The following is an 18,964-nucleotide window of genomic DNA, read 5'->3' as shown; positions in this document are numbered from 1 at the left end:
TAATTCTCTTCCATGGCAGCATCTCTTCAGTACAGCCAGGTAAACACAGCGCACTCAAGAACCCAGCAACCTTTTTTTCTTTGGCAGTCCAGAGCATCACCAGCAACGGTGGCTACAACTCTGGATACCAGGACTACAGCGAATAACTGAATTTGCACTTCACTGGGTGGCAAGCTGGGGTTGTGGGAGGATTGCCAGCCCCCAGCAAGCCAGGCTCAGCATCCATTGTGGGCCTAAAGGTGGGGCTTCTACAAAAGGATCTGGCTGGGGCATTATCCACAATGTTTAATAGCCAGGATGGCCACAGGTCCTGCCCTATCAGAACTCTGAACAACAGCACACGGTAACCTGCCTACAAGTGTCCTTGATCCCTGCACCCAGCTAGTGAAGCTACCAAGGATGGAGGCTGGGAACCCATCCGGCAGGCTGACATTGAAAGGTGAACATTACAGCACCTACCAGTATGACCTGCCACTTTCCTGAAGGAAGGGACTGAGCATTTCAACCTGAGACCCTGGGGGTCCTGCAGGGCATGAGCTAGATTTGTCTTCCTGCCTGAGGCGATCACCAATTATATGTGCTGTGAGGCAAGCTGGCCTCCCGCCAGAGGAGGTGGTGAAGGGATTTACAGAATCTCTCTCTGATCTGACTTATTAGAGAAGTTAAAGGTACCAGCTCAGGAGGCAGCACAGCTCAGAGATAAAGAAGTCAGGATTCAGGTCCCCACTATGTGGGAGGCCAAGGATCGAGAGAGTTCCTAACCCAGTCTCCTTCTCTAGGACTCAGTCTCCTCATCTGGAAAAGGGGAATTGTCACAGCACCTACCTGGCAGGGTCTTCATGATGATGAAAGGAGCTAAGAGGACAAGCATAGCCCTGTGAGCAGTCTGGCACAGTCGGCTCTCTGTTATGGGAGCCATTGCTATTATTCCAGATGGGAGGGATGACCAGGAAGTGGGTCAGAAACAAGTGATCAAAAGAGAACATGAGATACAAAAGCCATGGTGCTCTCAGTGTGAAGTCTGATTCAAAGGAGAGCTGTTTTTGCTATTGTGTGCCTTTGGTTGTTCAGGATAATCCAAGGCCACAGAAAGTGGGAACACACAGTGACCTTTCTGCTGGGACGCTGCATGGCGCATGCTCATTCAGCATCCTTCTCCAAGCAGCTGGTCCATCCCAGAAGAACTGGGGACTGCTATTTTTTGGAACCAGATAAATGACCTGTGCTTGGGAAGCAACATTTGCTGCCACTTCCCTGCCAGGATGAAAATAAAAGCAAATCGGACCCTCTGTGGTACCTGCAGGGCCACCCCTTCCACGCCACAATCTTTTCATTTTCTATAATGACCACGGGTGACATCTCCCCAAATCCACCAGTCTCTACAACACCTACCAATGCTGATTTATTAAAAAACCCACTCACCTCTTACGGAACACCACAGATTTTTGGAAATTCACAGATTTCCCATCTCTAGATGAGATTTCTCCTGTGGATGTACAAGTAAAAGAACCCAGGACACCTAACTTACCACCTGAGGGATGCCGTGCCAGGCAGATTGGATTGCTACCCCCAGAAGGTGTAGCCCCTGGTGGGTGGGATACACCATGGTTGGCCCCCTTTCTCGAGCTCCGACTTCCTGAATCCAAGACCAAGGGCATCCTAGCAATTTCCAGAAGTAACTTCTTCCCAGAAGGATAGGACCAGGGGACTGAGTTTGCTGGGCTGTGCCAAAATCACATTAGCAACTGACTTATCCAAATTTTTTTTTCAAACCATTCTCTGAAGCTCAGAGCAACTCAATACCAGGACACCATCTCCACTTAAAAAAAAAAAAAAAAAAGGAAGAAGAATATTTTAAAAGTTTAACTGATACCTCCACAGTCATCCATCCAGCTGATACCCAAGGAAATAGAAGGCATCTGGAAAATGTATTTAAAAATTGATTTAACGTTGGGCCATGTTAAATGTTTTAATTTCCAAGGAATGCAATGCCCACCAAAACATCAATTAGTCCCAGCAATCAGGCAGGAATATTGGCTTCTGTTGAGGGATTCATTTATTTCAGTTCTGCTAAGCATCGGAGAAGGAGAAATCCAATGTAGTCTGGAGCTCCAAGAAAGTGAAATTAAGCTGGAGGAAAAGCCAGATCAGGCACTTGCTAAAAAGAGTTCCTCTTCCTGCACCCATCTCCCCTCCCTTCTCTCTCTGGAGGGAGGGAGGGCAGTAAAGTCTGTAAACAGGACACCCTCCCCTCCCCAGTTCTGTCTCAAAAGCCAGAAAAAAAAAAAAAAAAACAGGTTAAACTGGGCATAGAAGGGCACCCTTCTAGAGAGGCTGGGTGCCTTAAAATTCACAGGATCATTTTTAAATTTTTCCCCCTTTTAAATGTCAAGGGTCCAGGGTCTCCTTGCCCTAGTTGAGGTGCTGAGTCCAGCTGAGGGTCTCCTACAGTCTGAAGCATCCTCTGTCTCTACAGGCCTTGGCCAGCTGCTTGGGACACCAATGGGAAGCGCTCAGGCCACTCATCACAGGAGATCAGTCATCAGAAGCAGCAGGGGGCCTCCAAGCCAAAGACCCAAGGCAATAGAAGCTCCTGAAATCAAACACAAGGTGGGGCACACATGAGGGCAGAAGCATGTGCCCAGCCCCCTGAGTCTCTTGGGACCTCTTAACTAGGAAGCTCTATCTGTTCATCTCTTAAATGGGAATAATGGCTCCAAAGGGGGAGAAAAAAGCAAGTTGAATTAAATGGGATTGTGTGAATCAGCACATACCAGGCCTGCCTTAATCATAAGAGTTGCCTGGGAAGTCTAATGCAAGTGCCAAGAAAGATTCTGATTCAGCAAGTCTGGTAGGAGGCCTAAGAATGTGTACTCTAAACATCATTCTAGATGCAAGTTGAGGAAACAAAAGATGGAGGGTTTGGCCACAGGAATGGCTCATCCAATGGCAGCTCTTCCTCAGACACCCCTGTAGAGCGAATGGAGGAGGTGTCAGGGGTCTTGCCTGGTCATTTTCTGACACTGCTGGTTCAAGGGAAAACAGGTACCCAACTCTCTGCAGGGGATGTGACAACGTCTATCAAAATTACAAATGCACATACCCTCCGACCCAGCAATCCCACTTTGGAGAATTTATCCTAGACATACCTGAACTTGCAAATTATACAAGGTTATACGCAAATTACACAATGCAGTGTTAGTAACAACAAAAAAGAAAAAAAGAAAAGAAACAATTGAAATGCCCATCTACGTAGATCTAGTTAAATACTCTCATGATGTAGCCAGAAAACCAACAATTACACAGCTCCTGCGGATGGTTATGGGATTGTCCCCAAATATATTGTTAGATTAAAAAATGCAGGATGCAGAACAGGTGTATAATAAGCCTTTGTTAAATTGCAGAAATAATCTATCTCTGATTTGCTTGTATATGCATAGAATATCTTTGGACAAATACACTAGAAGCTGGTAGGACTGGTGGCCTGTGGGGCTGGGGGACGGGGGACAGAGAGAGAAGTTTCATTACATAACTCTTCTGACCCTATATGTTTTAAACATGTACATTATCTATTATGTGTATTATCTATTCATACAAAATGCCAAAACATTTTTAAACAATTTTCATTATTATAATATATAATTTTAATTATATTTCAGTAAAAAGTTTATTAAAAATAATAATACATAGAAAGGCATGGCCCTATCTGTAAGTGCTACCTCTGAACACTTGTGGCCATGGAAATTAGGAATCCCCCAATCGCCATCCCCAGAGGAAGGTGGGGCCTGGAAATGGGAGACTGTTGACAGTGATGGATGATCAAGTTAGGAAAGGGAAGGAAAGCAGGTAGAGTTGGTTAAGCCCAAGTTCTTTCTCCCACGAGCATGTGCACCTGCTCTTCCCTCTACCTGGGATACAGTCCACCAGGCAAAGTCCATCTTATCCACATCTTGGGCTTCAACTGAGGCATCATGGATTCCACGAGCCCCTCCCACTCCCCCCAGGCCTATCCAGGTACATTCCCTTGGAGTCTGTGCATCTCCACCATACTGCCTCCTGGCCACCTGGTTATGGATGCTTCCCTCACCCCACAGCTCAGTGAGGACAAGAGACACCTGGCTCCAAGCTATTTCCCCAAAGTGTAGCACCGTGCCTAGGATAGAAAAAACGGCCAAGATGGAGTGGGCGAGGAAAGCAGTAAGCAAGGCCAGGAGGGGAAAAGGCCAGGAAAGTCACATACCCAGGTGAATGTCACTTCCTGGGGAGGCTTCCCAGATCCTGTCTTGCTCAGCCCTTGGTTACCATCACCTCCTCTGCCATTGCCTTCCCCGTCTTATCAGACATGACATCATCCTCTCCATTTACAAAAGACCCTTGTCTGTCTTGGTCCTTCCCAGCCTCCACAGCAGATTTGGAACATAGAAGGTGCCCAGTGCAGAGAGGCTGACTTAATTAATACTGGACAGAGACGAAGAAGGATGCAAAGGAACCACTAAAACCTGTTCAGTCTTGAGAAGATTCCGATCCAATGGATTCCAAAGAGAACCTGGGGGACCTGCAAGTTTTATGAGCTTCCCCAGGTGATTTCAAATGCTGCTAGAATCACTCTGCAGAAGCTTGGTGAGCACTTTGGGTTTATCTCTGAGCACAGATCCTAAATGACTGTTAAAGATCCGGCCCTGAACCTTGGGAACCTTCCCCCGCCCCCCAGGGACTGCACGGTAGACCACTGGACAGGGAAGGAGGCTAAGAGTGCGTCCCTGGCGCGGCTCTGCTAACCTGGAGGAGAACCTGCGGAGGACGACCCGGTGGGGCTGGCGCTTGCGGGCGCTTCCTGCCAGGAGTGAGTCTTGGCGCCATCTAGTGCTCGCTGGAGGCTCTGCAGCTGTGACGTGCTGAGCCGCTGGCGCTGGGCGTGGGTCACTGCGGCGGCATTCTCTGGACCCAAGGAGGCTATCTGCTCTGCTGACAGCTCCTGTGGGAGGAAAAGGGGGCAAAGGCTTCGGAGGGCGGAGCTTCTCACTTTCCCCAAACCTCAGTCATCTTCCCAAGCCTGCACAACTTTGTCATGCCCACCATTTGTGCACCTCTTTAAGATCACTCTTTGACTAAGCAAATACATATATTTTAAAATGGAATTTTCCAAAAATAGAAGATCAGTAGAATTGCTATAAGCAAACATTCAATAGAAGCAAAAAGAAAAAAACACAATTTAATTTCAGCTAGATTGTGGCCAACAACATCTGAATCCCTAGCCTCTTAAAAAAAAAAAGAGAGGCTGGACCATTATGGTGGTGCCTGTAATCACAGTAGCTCAGGAGGGTGAGGTAGGAGGATGGCGAGTTCAAATCCAATCTCAGCAAAAGCAAGGCACTGAGCAACTCAGTGAGACCCTGTCTCTAAATAAAATAAAAAATAGGAATGAAGATGTGGCTCAGTGGTCAGGTGCCCCTGAGTTCAATCCCTACTTACAAAAAAAAAAAAAAAAAGTGGTTGGAGAAATTAAAAAGTGCTCCAGAGGTATTAAAGACATTCTAGCTCCAAAGTGAGCCTCCTTGAAGTAATCAAAAGTCTTAAAGGAGGGTTGAAAAGGGAGTCATGATTTTCTCACTGTGACAATAAAGATACCTTTTCAACCATTCCAGTTTTCCACCTGAAGAAACGCTGGTGTAGGAAAGAAATCACAGGCCTACATGTAAAAGACCTGAATCTGAGCCCAGGCTCTGCCTCATACTAGCCATGTGACCTTGGGCAAGTTGCATAGCCTCTCTGGGCTTTTGGACTAGCTGTGGAGTGACTCAGAGAACTTATCTCCTAGGCCAATTTTGATCCTCTGGCATGACTGCTTAAATACCATATGATGAGTCCTGCAAGGGATCAGAGGAGGGAACACATGGTAATCTACTGTTGATGTCGCCATAAACAACAGAAGTAGAAAATTCTGCCTGGCACCCTGTGTCTTTAAGAACTCTGAACAAAATGTTTTCTGAAGTCACCCAGCTTTAAATAAGGACTTGGTGACTGGTTCCAGTGGGAATGGAATGAGATGGGGTGGCAGGATTCGGCTTTTTTAAAAGAACCTCTCACATCATCCTGTTTATTTTAGGGCCCCAAAGGATCTGGGGATTCTATGGTAATGCTCCTCCCTCCCTCCCGCCTCACTCAGTCTCACCCTCTCCTCTCCTGTCTGGGTAGACCTGCCCTGGAATCCCATTCCTCTGCCTACAGCCCTTCTCTGTACCATGCCCTCCAGGACACTGCAGTGGCTCTGTCAAGCCCTGGGTCCTGCCCACCCTTCCAGCCACACTCCCAGTGCTCTTCACCCCAGGAGAAGGAGCATCCATACTGACAGCTCCTGGAAGCCAGCAGGGCTCTTCCTTCCAGATGAGCAAGTGCTCATCTGGTTTACGTCTACCATTAACCCAAGTCTGTATTACAAAAATTATCTATTTTTCCAATGCTGCTGACTTGTGACCCATGGGACAGATTGAATCTCTAAGCCTACTGTTTTTTTCAAAAATAAATTCAAATCGACTGCCAACATTTAATTATCAGGAGATTTCACATGCAAATGAAGATTTCTGGCTGCTTCTAAAAAAAAAAAAAAAAAAAAAAAAAAAAAGTTACATCCAGCAATTCTGGGTCCATGTGGTCACACTGCATTAATGTGCCTGAGATGAGAAGCAGCCGCCCCATTTAGACAGGCCTCTCCTATTCACATTGGGCCCCACCCTGCCTACTGCATTCCTTTATGTCACCTTCTTGGTCCCTGAAGGTACTGTTTTATAACTCCTTCACCAAAGAATCTCCTGATCCCAGGTAAACCTAACCTTGACCCTGCAGAGGACAAACAGGAGTTTAAAATAGATACTTGAACAATGAAGCAGCCACAACTCACTCCTATAGAGACCAGGAGAAAGTGCTTGGCCAAATGCCAAGACCAAGCTGCCCATCCCACACAGAGCATCCCCCCACACCAGGGGAAGCAGGAATTCCCTCACTAGCCTCAGGGAATGCTGTTTATTTGCCCCCACCCCCCAAGGGCTATTGTGCCCAGGCTGTGCTGGGAGCTGTCCACGGTTCTGGAACGGTCCTAGGTCAGATGTGGGTCTTGAAATGAACCAGTCATGTGGCACCTCGGGACTGTCTCCAGTCTGATTTGTGTGCCTTATCCAGGTGTATACCCAGCAAGCAAGAAGATCAGGGGTCCTCCCTCCTCATCAGAGCAGTCCGTCCAAACACTTAAATCTCATACGAGCTCAGGAAGATAGACACCTCTGGAGTCCCCGGCTGCCCTACTTCATCTGATGCAACCACACGCTCTCAGTTTTTTTCCACAGCAATTCATCATCTGTCTTATTATGGTTTTTTTCAATTAATTAAAAGATTTTTAATTAAACTTATTTCAAAGGGAAATGTTATCGAGCTCCACACTCTCACCTGCAAATCTGAAGTTCAAAAGTGTCTGAAAACTGAAAGTTTTTTCCGAAGTTTAAGACAAACTTAATTACTAGCAAAACTTGATGTGAGGCTATTTATAGCTTCTATTTATTTTAGTTGGTGTGATTTGTTACCTATTTCCTCACAAAAAATATTACTATGTTATTAGTATGTTTACTTACAAATGCATCCCCTGCTGCTGCTGAGAATATTAGGTATATTTAGTACATACACGTGCCATTCTCTCTAAATCTGAAAAATTCCAAATGCTAAATACCTCTGTGCCCAAGTGTTTTGAAGAAGGTTTTTAAGAACCTGTCACACCTCCATAAATAGAAAATTAGTATCACTTGCTAGGAAGAGAAGGTAGCCATAAAAATAAGTATAATTAAAATATAAATTAAAAATTTAAGAAAAACTTTTCAAAAACACCTAAAATTATCCTGCCACCATCCATTGTTGACATGTTGATCTCCTCTGATCCTATCAGTAGAGGGCTATTTCCACACCTCGAGAATCCAGGGCCTGTCACTTGTTTCCTTGTGTGATCCGAAATGGTGTCAAGCTCTCATTTCTCCTTGAAGAAGTGAGCACCTACTTTGAATATCTCGTCAGGGAAGCATTTTACTGCTGATGGCTGGAAATACGGCATCAATTCCTTGTTGATCGTTCGGAGCTCCGCCTGAGTTAACCCAGCTGGGAAGGAAATGAATCACGGGGTTAGTTCAAGCCATCGGAACTCCGCTGCTTTTATTAATGGGGCTGCATAATGTACAGCTCTGCGTGTCCCAAGCAAGCATCATTCCTGATCATTCCTGGAAAATCACACGAGGGAGCCATGTTCCTTAATCAACTAGGAAAAATATATATGTGGGTCACATTAGCTCTGGTTGGCCTCCTGTAGTGAAATGTATACCCAGAAGGAGCTTCAATTTACACACTTTAAGATGATGAACAAATCTATTTAGAGACCAATTAAATCACATTCTATAGCAGCGTTTTTCTGTATAAAACTGTAGCATGCACAGGAATTGCCAGGAGACCTTGTTTAAAGAACAGATTTTCAGATACTGCCCTCTACAATATCAAGCTGTAAAATCTAGGTTCTACTGTAAACTCCACTGATGTTTTCTATGTGGCCAAGGATTATTATTTCATTTTGTTTCATTTTATTTTAGTTCTAGATTTCACTTTGAGAAGAGAAAGTTATGCTCAAGATGCCTCTTACCTGTAATGGTCCCAAGCTCTTGCAAGACTGAGCTGGTCCACTCAGTGGGATCCCCAAACACTTCTTCAGCCTTTCTCTTAAACTCAGCCAAGACATGAGTGCTGCAGGTCAGGGTCCCAATTCTGGCCACCACCACCCTGGTTAAAGAAGAAGACCTCTCCAGTCAAAAAATATTGTGTAGAAGGTAAACAGGCTCAGCACCAAGAGAGGACCCAGATAACCCCATTCCCTATTTTAGTTCAGAAAGGGGCAATGTATCAGAAAGTGGAGAACATCTGGATGAACAGATGGATCGATGGGTGAATGGAGGGATCATTTGCTATTTTGCACACTAGTATTTGGGTTACCTGAATTCTGAGATCTTTATAAGTGGAATTTCAGTGATGTTCATAGCACACAGGATGGCACCAAGCCCTACTAAGTGAAAGCTCTTCAGATCCTGAACACCATAGCCTGAATCCTCCAGGAACCCTTGCAGAATGGATTTGGCCTGATAAATAAATAAATAAATAAAATAAAAATAATAAAAATAAATAAAGAAGGAAATATCTGCTGATTTATCTCCTTCAAAAGCTCTTGTGATCTTCAGATAGTTTGGACATTCAAGTTCTTCTGCATCAGGATCCAAATATTTCCAGCATCTTTTTTCCAACTTTCCAATCAAACCTGATACTCTCCTGCCTCTCTGTCTTTACTCAAATCAGCCCCTTTCTGGTCATGGCAGAGCATGCCTATAATCCCAGAAATTTAGGAGGCTGAGGCAGGAGGCTCATAAGTCCAAAGTCAGCCTCCGCAACTTAGCAAGGCTGTAAGCAACTTAGTGAGACCCTGTCTTAAAATAAAAAAGGGCTGGGGATATGGCTGAGTGGATTTAATCCCCAGTATCAAAAAAAAATCTAAAAACAAAACAAAACAAAAAAAATAAAGCTCCTTCATCTGCAATATCCTTCTGCATTCCCAACTGTGAGAATCAATTTTATGTTTTAGTCCAATTAAAATATCACCTTCTACACAGAGACAAACCCATGCATCTACAGTCATCTGATCCTTGACAAAGGTGCAAACATTTTCTCCAACATAACATGCATTGGAGAAAAGACAGCCTTTTTTGGCAGGGGGTGGGTACCCTATATTGAATGCAGAATTGCTTAACCACTAGGCCACATCCTCAGCTCATTTTATTTTTTATTTTGAGACAGGATCTCACTAAGTTGCTATTTGGTTTGGATATGAGGTGTCCCCCAAACCTCACATGTGAGACAACGCAAGAAAGTTCAGAGGAAAAATTATTGGGTTGTAAGAATCTTAACCCAATCGTGAATTAACCCCCTGATAGGGATTAACTGAGTGGTAAGTGAAGTGGTGGGTATGGCTGGGGGAGGTGGGAATTGGGGCGTGCCTCTGGGTATATATTTGTATCTGTCAAGTGGAATTTTTCCCTCTGCTTCCTGGCCACCATGATGTGAGCTGCTTCCCTCTGCCACACTTTCCTGCCATCATGTTCAGCCTCACCTCAAGCAAGCCCTGAGAAATGGATCTGGCCTTCTGTGGACTGAGACCTCTGAAACCGTGAGCCCCTGAATAAACTTCTCTCCCTCTGTAGTTGTTCAGATCAGATCCTTTAGTCACAGCATCAAAAAAAGCTGACTAAAACAGTTGCTAAAAGCCAAACTAAATTGCTGAGGCTGGTTTTGAACTTACGATCCTCCTGCTTCAGCCTCCCAAGCCACTAAGAAAAAACTCCAGGTGTGCACATCGTGCCTAGCAAAAGACAGGCTTTTTAACAAATGATGCTGGTTGTCTATATACAGAAGAATGAAACTAGACCCTTATCTCTCTCTCTGAACAAAAATCGACTCAAAGTGGATCAATGAGAAAAGAAACTATGCAACTCCCAGAAGAAAATAGAGTGTCAACACTCCAGTACACAGGCACGGGCAACAACTTCCTCATTACAATCCTAAAGCTCAGGAAATAATGCCAAGAGTTAATAAACAGGATGGCATCAAATTGAAAACTTCTGCACAGCAAAGGAAAAAATTCAGAATGGGAAGAGAGAACATACAGAATGGGAGAAAATCGTTGCTAGCTACTTGTCTGACAGAGGATTAATATCTAGAAATATATAAAGAACTCAAAATAAATTTACACCAAACAATCAAATAACCCAATTAATAAATGAGAAAATGAATTAAACAGTCATCTCAAAAGAAGAGATACAAATGGCTAATGAATATACACAAAAAAAATGTTCAACATCATCCGCAGTTAGGGGAATGCAAATCAAAACTATACTGAGATTTCATCTCACACTAGTCAGAATGGCAGTCACCAAGAATCCAAATAATAGTAAGTGCTGGAGAGGATGTGGAGAAAAAGGAACACTTTTACACTGTGGGTGGGACTATAAATTAGTACAACCATGATAGAAATCAGCAGGGGGGTTCCTCAAAAGACTAGGCATGGAACCACCATAGACCTAGTTGTACACCTCTCAGTACTTACCCTAAAGAATTAAGGTCATCATACTACAGTGATACAGCGATACCCATGTTTACAGTAGCACAGTTCACAATAGCCAAACTATGGAACCAGCCTGGGGGTCCATCAATGGATGAATGGATAAAGAAAATGTGGTCTATATACACAATAGAGTTTTATTCAGCCATAAAGAAAAATGAAATTATGTAATTTGCAAGAAAATAGATGGAACTAGAGAACATTATGTTAAGCACAATAAGCCTAACTCAGAAAGTCAAGGGTCATATTTTGTCTCGTATGTGGAAGCCACACAGGATAAAGGAAAAGAAACGGGGAGGCAGTCCTTATGGAAATCCAAGGGAGATCAGGAGAAGAAAGGGACCAAGGGGTGGGAGAAAGGGAGGGAGAAGATGAGTGCCGAGGAGTGAAATTGGCCAAATTATATTGTTCTATTGTGTGTATGTATGAATATGTAACAGCAAATCCCATCATTGTGTGCAACTATAATGCACCAATACATCATTAGTTGTGCATTATGTACAATTACAATGCACCAATAAAAAATGTGGAATAAAAAACAAATATTGCCTTCTTCATGGAATTTTTCTTGACCACTCAGAATGAATTTTGCTTCCTCTGTTTGCTACAGAACTATATTTCCCCCTTGCTCTTCAATTACAGAAAGTAATACATAAAATATGCTGGCGTTTAAAATTTGCATCTCCAGTGTGCTTTGATGTAAGGGAGCTCATGTGAAGGGTCCCTGAAATTCCAGCACAATTGCCATTCATTAGTCATGACCGTCCCTGGAAAACCACACATACACTCTTACTCCATATGGTTCAGACAAAGTTAACTGTCTCCTGTGTTCCATAGGACCTATTTCTAGTCACTATGTCATCTCTTAGCCTGGCTGCAGCGACTGGTTCTAGATTATGCCTGTGATCCAGCCAGAACCAAACAAGACATTGGGTAGAGCAATTAGGAGGAAAGTGCTTTCTTAACACTGCACTTGAACTTGAAGGGATAACATATGTATCATTGGAAGGATATGCACATGGATCTGCTTAGACTTAACTGTCTTTGACCAAATGGAAATGTGCAACCAAAATAACAACAACCAACATTTTTTTTAATGCTTACTGTGTGCTGGCACTATTTTACATACACCATCTCATCTGATTCTCACCACAACCCTCTTACCTACATATTAATATTATTCCTCTTTCATAGATGAGCAACTGAGGCACAGAGAAGTTAAGTAAGTCAAGGTCAAGCTGCTAAAAAACAATGGCTCTAGTATCAAAACCCAGTCGGTCAGACTCCAGAGCCTGTACTCAGCCAGAGAAGGTATCTGAACATGGAAAAAGATGGATCTTCACGTTAGCTTTTCAATTTTTCTTATTAAGTCTTCACAATCAGGTTTCACTAGTTGACTCATAGCAATTTGGGCTCCTCAAGTATCAGGCATGCCCATTTAAAATGAAAGTGCAAAAGTACAATTCAAATAAAATTACTTTGAAGATGTGGTATTAAATTGTCCTTGCCACTGGAACCCAGAAATGCAAACTCAGCCTGCAAGGTGATAAGTCAAAATACATTTCCCTGAATGACTGGACCGGTGTGTACATAATGATTCCAGGACAATTAATACCAACACTTTTAGGCAATATTAACCACTGAAAAATGAGTAGCTGTAAGATTTCAATCTCTCTGTTCATCCCTCTGGCTTTTATAATAGTTTTTTCCCCCTTATATTGGTTTTTAAGCTGAACTATCTGTTAATGTAGTTCCTCCAGGTCTGACTATTAATCTAGAAACATGCATTTAAGGGTTTGATTGGGAGCTAAAGTTGAGGAACTGACTGCAAATGATATATGCAAATGTTAGATTTTCATATCCTCTTCAAACATATTGATAAATCTCACTGCCATCCATGGGAATTAAAATTGGTGCAAAGGGAAAGAGATACTCCAGTTTCTAAGTTGGATATATTTTTCTGTTTCTCCCAGACTGCAAATAGAAATGATTTTAATATCAGCTATGTGATGTGGCACTTCTCGAACGAGTCAAAACCAGTTTTAGAGCCACAGAATCATAAGATTATAGAATGTTGGAGTGAAAGGAACTTCAGATTCCTGGGTTTAACCCTCTCGTCTTGCAAACAAAGAAACTAACCCAAGGAAGGAAGTGTGATGATGACAATGACAATAATGACAGCAACAGCAATGAAAAATGAAGTTCATTGACTTCTATGCTCGAGACATTGTTGAAAATGTTTTAACTGATCATCTCATTGAAGCCTTGTGGCCAGGACCTCCAGGCTGCCCAGGTCCAGGTAGATGCCATTCACACTGTGTTCTGTTTAATGGTGCCACTTGGTTATGGGATGTGACAATTGCGATTACACAGAGCTCCTGAGAGGTGCTGGGTTTTGCCTGCCTGGCATCCATTCTCCCTCTGTTCAATAACACCACACCAATTTTCCTTTCAAGAACTACTCTGGATTAGTTTCCTATTGTTACTAAACAAATTACCACCAACTTAGTGACTTAAAATGACACAAATTTATTCACTTACAGTTTGAGGGGTCGTAAGTCCTACAATGAATCAGCAGAATGTGCTCCCCCTGAGGGTCCTAGGGAGAAATCATTTCCTTGCCTTTTCTCACTCCCAGGGGTCACCTGCCTTCCTTGACTTATGGCCCCTCCTCCATCTTCAAAAACAACAGCCAGCACCCTCACATCTCTCTGTTTCCCTCTGCTTCCTTTCTCATGTCACCTTCTATAGCTGTGGCGCTTCTGTGTCCCTCCCCTCTTACAAGGCCCTTGAGATCACACTGGGATCACCGGCATAATCTATCTCAAGATCCTTAAATGAATCACATCTGCAAAGACCCCTTTGCTCCATAAGGCAATGTACCAGCTCCAGGGATTCCATGTGGACATCTCTGGGTGGGGGGGAGAGGGGACCTTAACCTCCACATTCCCCTTCCCACTCTCAGCTCACACGGTCATGGGAAGATCAATTCCACTCCTGCTACTAGCCTGGCCAATCAACAACACACCCTGCCCCTGACCAGAGTGACTCCATGACTGGAATTAATGGTGGGATTGTTTTAAAAATAGAATGAAAAAGAGACACATTTTTTGACAATTTTTTATTATTTGTTCTCATCAGTTATACGTGACAGCAGAATGCTCTTCAATTCATTGTACACAAATGGAGCCCAATTTTTCACTTCTCTGCTTGTACACGAAGTAGAGTTACACCATTCATGCAATCATACATGTACCTAGGGTAATGATGTCTGTCTCATTCCACCATCTTTCCTACCCCCATTCCCCCTCCCCTCTCCTCCCTCTCCTTTGCCCTATCCAAAGTTCCGCCACTCATCCCATGCCCCACCCCCCATGATGGATTAGCATTCACTTATCAGAGAAAACATTCGGCCTTTGGTTTGGGAGGATTGGCTTACTTTGCTTAGTATGATATTCTCCAACTCCATCCATTTACCTGAAAATGCCATAACTTCATTCTTCTTTAAGGCTGAGTAATATCCCATTGTGCATATATACCACGTTTTCTTTATCCATTCATCTGTTGAAGGACACTTAGGTAGTTTCCATAGCTTAGCTATTGTGAATTAAGCTGCTATAAACATTGATGTGGCTGCATCACTGTAGTATGCTATTTTTATGTCCTTTGGGTATAGACAGAAAGAGACACATTTTTATGAGATTGCTAATTAACAAGTGTTTAAAGCCTTGTGCTGAAATAGCTTGGAAGGCTGACATGGAGAATCTAGGACTTCCTTTCCCACCAGTCCCGTGGACTTGACACCCTATACTTCTCTCCCAACTGAAACAATTCAAATTCTGGCAAGCATGTCTTCTTCAGCCCATGAAGGATTAATGACCACAGGAATTCTCCTCTCACCATAAACGACTAGAAAACTGAACAAAATATATAAAACAACTGTATTCCAATATTGTACAACAGGGAGCACAGGATGGTAATCTTGAAAGAAGAAAAACAAATAACACAAGCCCTGAAATTGCCCTTGCTCACTGCCCCGAGGCACCTTCTAGGTCATAGAGCAGGAGGGGGAAGACAAACAACCCAGAGGTCCAGCCAAGTCGACACAGATCCAAGGTCAAAAATTCACAAACAACAAACACAGCAAATTGCTCTTCCTCGCTGGTTCACTTCAACACGTCACAAGTAGCAATCCACTTCCACTGACCCCTCTAAGAAAAAAATGCTTTAGCATTCATTTATTCAGTAAATATTTATTATGTGATAAAACATGCATGTCTAACCATATATTTTTTAAAGAAAAGCATGTGCTAGTCATCTTTTATAGATACAATTTCTATGCCCAGGCTCAATTCTAAGCCAGTATAAATATCACAGGTGGCCCCAGAGGAAATGAAATCAAACTCTTAGGATGTTTTCTTCCCATATAAGCAGCCCCAGAGAACTGCCAATCTGCATTGTTCTATTAATAATTACAAGAGAGAGACACAGAGAAAGAGAGAAGGGTCCAAGTTCAGAGAAGCAAGGGTTTCTATTCTTTATGGGGCGAAGTATGAGAGAAGTGAAAAATACACAAAGAGAGCTCTAGAAATCTGCAAAGATAACTATTGAAGGACTGAGTCTATATTTGCACATGTAAAGAATGAAATTCCATAGAGGCAAGGAAAGAGTCACTAGAAGGAAGCAGTCAGAGTCATTCGAAAGGTTCTCATGGAGTTGGAGAGAGTTCACATCTCCACCAGCCAGGGTGGAGAGATCATGGCATACCAGGCAGAGTCCATAGAAGAATGACGTCTCAGTAATGGGAGAACATTTATCATAGAATAAAAGCCATTCTGGACTTGCTGTAATGAAGCTCAGAAGGACACAAAAGGATCAAATTGGTAAGTAATTTAAACACAGACCAGAACAAGACCCAATAATCTTTAAAGGAATCCAACTGAATCAGACACTCAACCACATAAAATTCATAAGTCAACCAGTCAAAATTACTAGGCTTGTAGGTCAAAGAAACACAAATAAAAAACTACATCGAGGATCCCTCTCACTCCAGTTAGAATGGCAATCATCAAGAATACAGATAACAATAAATGCTAGTGAGGATACAGGGAAATACAAACTCTTATATACTGTTGGCGGAAATATAAGTTAGTATAGCCAATATGGAAATCAGTATGGCATTTCCTTAAAAAGCTAAAAATAAAATTACCTTATGATCTAGCTACACCATTCCTTGGTATTTATCCAAAAGACTTAAGTTAGTGTACTTCAGAGATACAATGTATACCCATGTTTATCGCAGCACAATCCACTATGGCTAAGTTATAGAATCAGCCTAGGTGTCCATTGACAGATGAATGAATAAAGAAAATATGGTATATATATTCACAAGGGAATTTTATTCAGCCTTAAAGAAAAGCAAATTACATCACTTGCTATAAAATTAATGGAATTTTGAAACCATAATTTTGAGCCAAATGTCCAACTCACAGAAAAAAGTATCACGTGTTTTATCTCATATGTGGAAGGGGAGGAAACAGAGACAAAAAGGGGGGCCACAAAAACAGAAGGAAGACCATTAGGGGAGAGGAAGGCAGCCAGGGGAGGAGGGAAAAAGGAGTGGGGAAGGTCCTGGCAAATGGAATTAATTATATTATAGTTTTATATCTACATGAATATGCCACAGTGAAACCCACCATTCTGTACAAATCACATGCACCAATCAAAATGAAAAAACCCACAAACACAATGAATTACTCAGCTTGCAAACAAGCAAGAAAATACAATCCAAAACTAGGAGAACAACTGGTTCACAGAAACAGGCTCAGAAATAACAGTGACGGTTGGGATCAGCAGTAAGGGTATGAAAGCAGCTATTATAAACACTATAAATATGTTCAAGAATCTAAAGGAAAATATAAGAAAAATTAAGAGAGAACTAGACTATTTAAAAGATCCAGTGACATCCACCTACCTGTTCTGGGGTCCATTCTGTCTGCTGGCTCAAGGAAGCCACAGTGTCTATGGAGCTGAGGTCCAGCTGCTCCAGCTGACTCACATTAAGAGCCAGGGCAATGCGTCCCAGGGAGACGATGTGGTGTTCTCTCCAGAAAAAAGGGAGGTTCCAAACCTTTGAATGGAGAGGAAAAAAATTTTGACAAAGAGTAGTGACAGCATTTGCTAAGGTGTAATTGTTACGTCCCTGCAAAACTCATCTGTTGAAACCTAATCCCCAATGTGACAGTATTAGAAGGTGGGACCTGTGAGCAGGCACTAGGTCATAAGAGCTCCACCCTCACAAATGGGTTCATGCCCTTAGAAAAGACACCTCAGAGCGCTATCTAGCGCTTTCCACTGAGTGAGGCTGGTGAGAGCAAAGGCCTTCTATGAGGAACAAGCCCTTGCTAGACTCTGAATGTTCTAGTGCCTTGATATTAGAATTCCCAGCTCCCAGACTGTGAAAAATAAACTTCTGGTTTTTGTAAGTTATCCTGTATATTTTCTTACAGCAGCCTGAGCAAACTAAGATGGTATATTTTAAATACACATAGGGTCGCTTTTTTTGCGGGGGGTGGGTATCAGGGATTGAACTCAGGGGCACTCGACCACTGAATCACATCCCCAGCCCTAGTCTGTATTTTTATTTTAGAAACGGGGTCTCACTGAGTTGCTTAGCACCTTGCTTTTTGCTGAGGCTGGCTTTGAACTTGCGATCCTCCTGCTCTCAGCCTCCCAAACCTCTGGGATTACAGGCTTATACCACCTTGACAGGCCTAGGGTCTCTTTAATATATAAATCTCTTATAAATCAATAACCAAAAATATGACCACATTTTGGTTTTTTTTAAAAAAAAACATTAACAGGAGATTCACAGAAGAAGAAAACATATGAGAAGAAATTTATGCTCTGTCATGAATGAAGAAATGCTCATTTAAAACAATTAAAGAAGGCCATGTTGCCTCATTATACTGACAAGGAATGTGAAGAATGGTGGTCTCCGATGTTGTGAAGACATGAGGCAAAAGATGCCCTCGTTTGTTGTTACTGAGAATATAAATTAGTACATAATTTTGAAAGGGTAATTTGACTATATGGATCAAAAGCTTTTTAGATACTTACACTCTTTCACCAAGAAATTCCTCCTCTGGGAATTTAGCCCAAAAAAAATGAGATAAGTACCCAAAGACATTACAAAGAAGCACCTTAAGGCTTTAAAAATATAATCTAGGGGCTGAGGGTATAGCTCAGTTGGTAGGGTGCTCGCCTTGCATGCACAGGGCCCTGGATTCAATTCCCAGCACCACCACAAGAAAAAAAAAAATTATATATATATATATAATATCTTCAAGACTAACAATTAGATAAATAAAAAAGACCAGCCATAAAATGAAATATTATATAGCTATATAAAATATTGATATAGATTTATATTTCTAATATGGAAAAGTAAGCACTCTAGAACTGTTGAATGTTGAAAGTTATTGAACAGTGTGTGTGATGCCATTTTTTATAACATCTATAAGTGAATGAGATCAGTTCTCTGCATCTGCATGTTTTGCAATCTGTGGGTTCAACAAACCATGAATCAAAAATACTCTAAGGAGCAGGATGCAATGGTGCATACCTGTAATCCCAGCAATGAGAAGCTGAGGCAGGAAGATTGCAAGCTCTAGGCTAGCCTCAGCAACTTAGTGAGACCCTGTCTTTAAAAAAAAAAAAAAAAAAATTAAAAAGGGACTTAGTGTGTAGCTCAGTGGTAAAGCATCCCTGGGTTCA

The 18,964-nt window shown here is 42.5% G+C and overlaps 1 protein-coding gene across 1 annotated transcript in view; it reads right to left on the bottom strand.

Moving 5' to 3' along the window:
* Positions 1 to 1,978: 1,978 nt before the first annotated feature.
* The window catches only part of Otoa (otoancorin), a 71,928-nt gene continuing 54,942 nt past the window's right edge, over positions 1,979 to 18,964 (bottom strand). Inside the window, exons 24-29 of the mRNA XM_046454371.2 lie at positions 17,163 to 17,318; positions 9,016 to 9,158; positions 8,669 to 8,805; positions 8,039 to 8,136; positions 4,780 to 4,975; positions 1,979 to 2,593 (exon numbers count right to left, since the gene is read on the bottom strand). Coding sequence (XP_046310327.1) covers positions 2,526 to 2,593; positions 4,780 to 4,975; positions 8,039 to 8,136; positions 8,669 to 8,805; positions 9,016 to 9,158; positions 17,163 to 17,318 — 798 coding nt within the window. The 3' untranslated portion in view covers positions 1,979 to 2,525. The remainder of the gene's footprint in view (positions 2,594 to 4,779; positions 4,976 to 8,038; positions 8,137 to 8,668; positions 8,806 to 9,015; positions 9,159 to 17,162; positions 17,319 to 18,964) is intronic.

This window comes from Marmota monax, unplaced genomic scaffold, assembly GCF_021218885.2.
Source record: "Marmota monax isolate L192 unplaced genomic scaffold, Marmota_monax_Labrador192_F-V1.1 WCK01_AAM20220418_F8-fsc00086, whole genome shotgun sequence".
Lineage (NCBI taxonomy): Eukaryota > Metazoa > Chordata > Mammalia > Rodentia > Sciuridae > Marmota > Marmota monax.
This window is presented reverse-complemented; position numbering and strand designations above follow the sequence as displayed.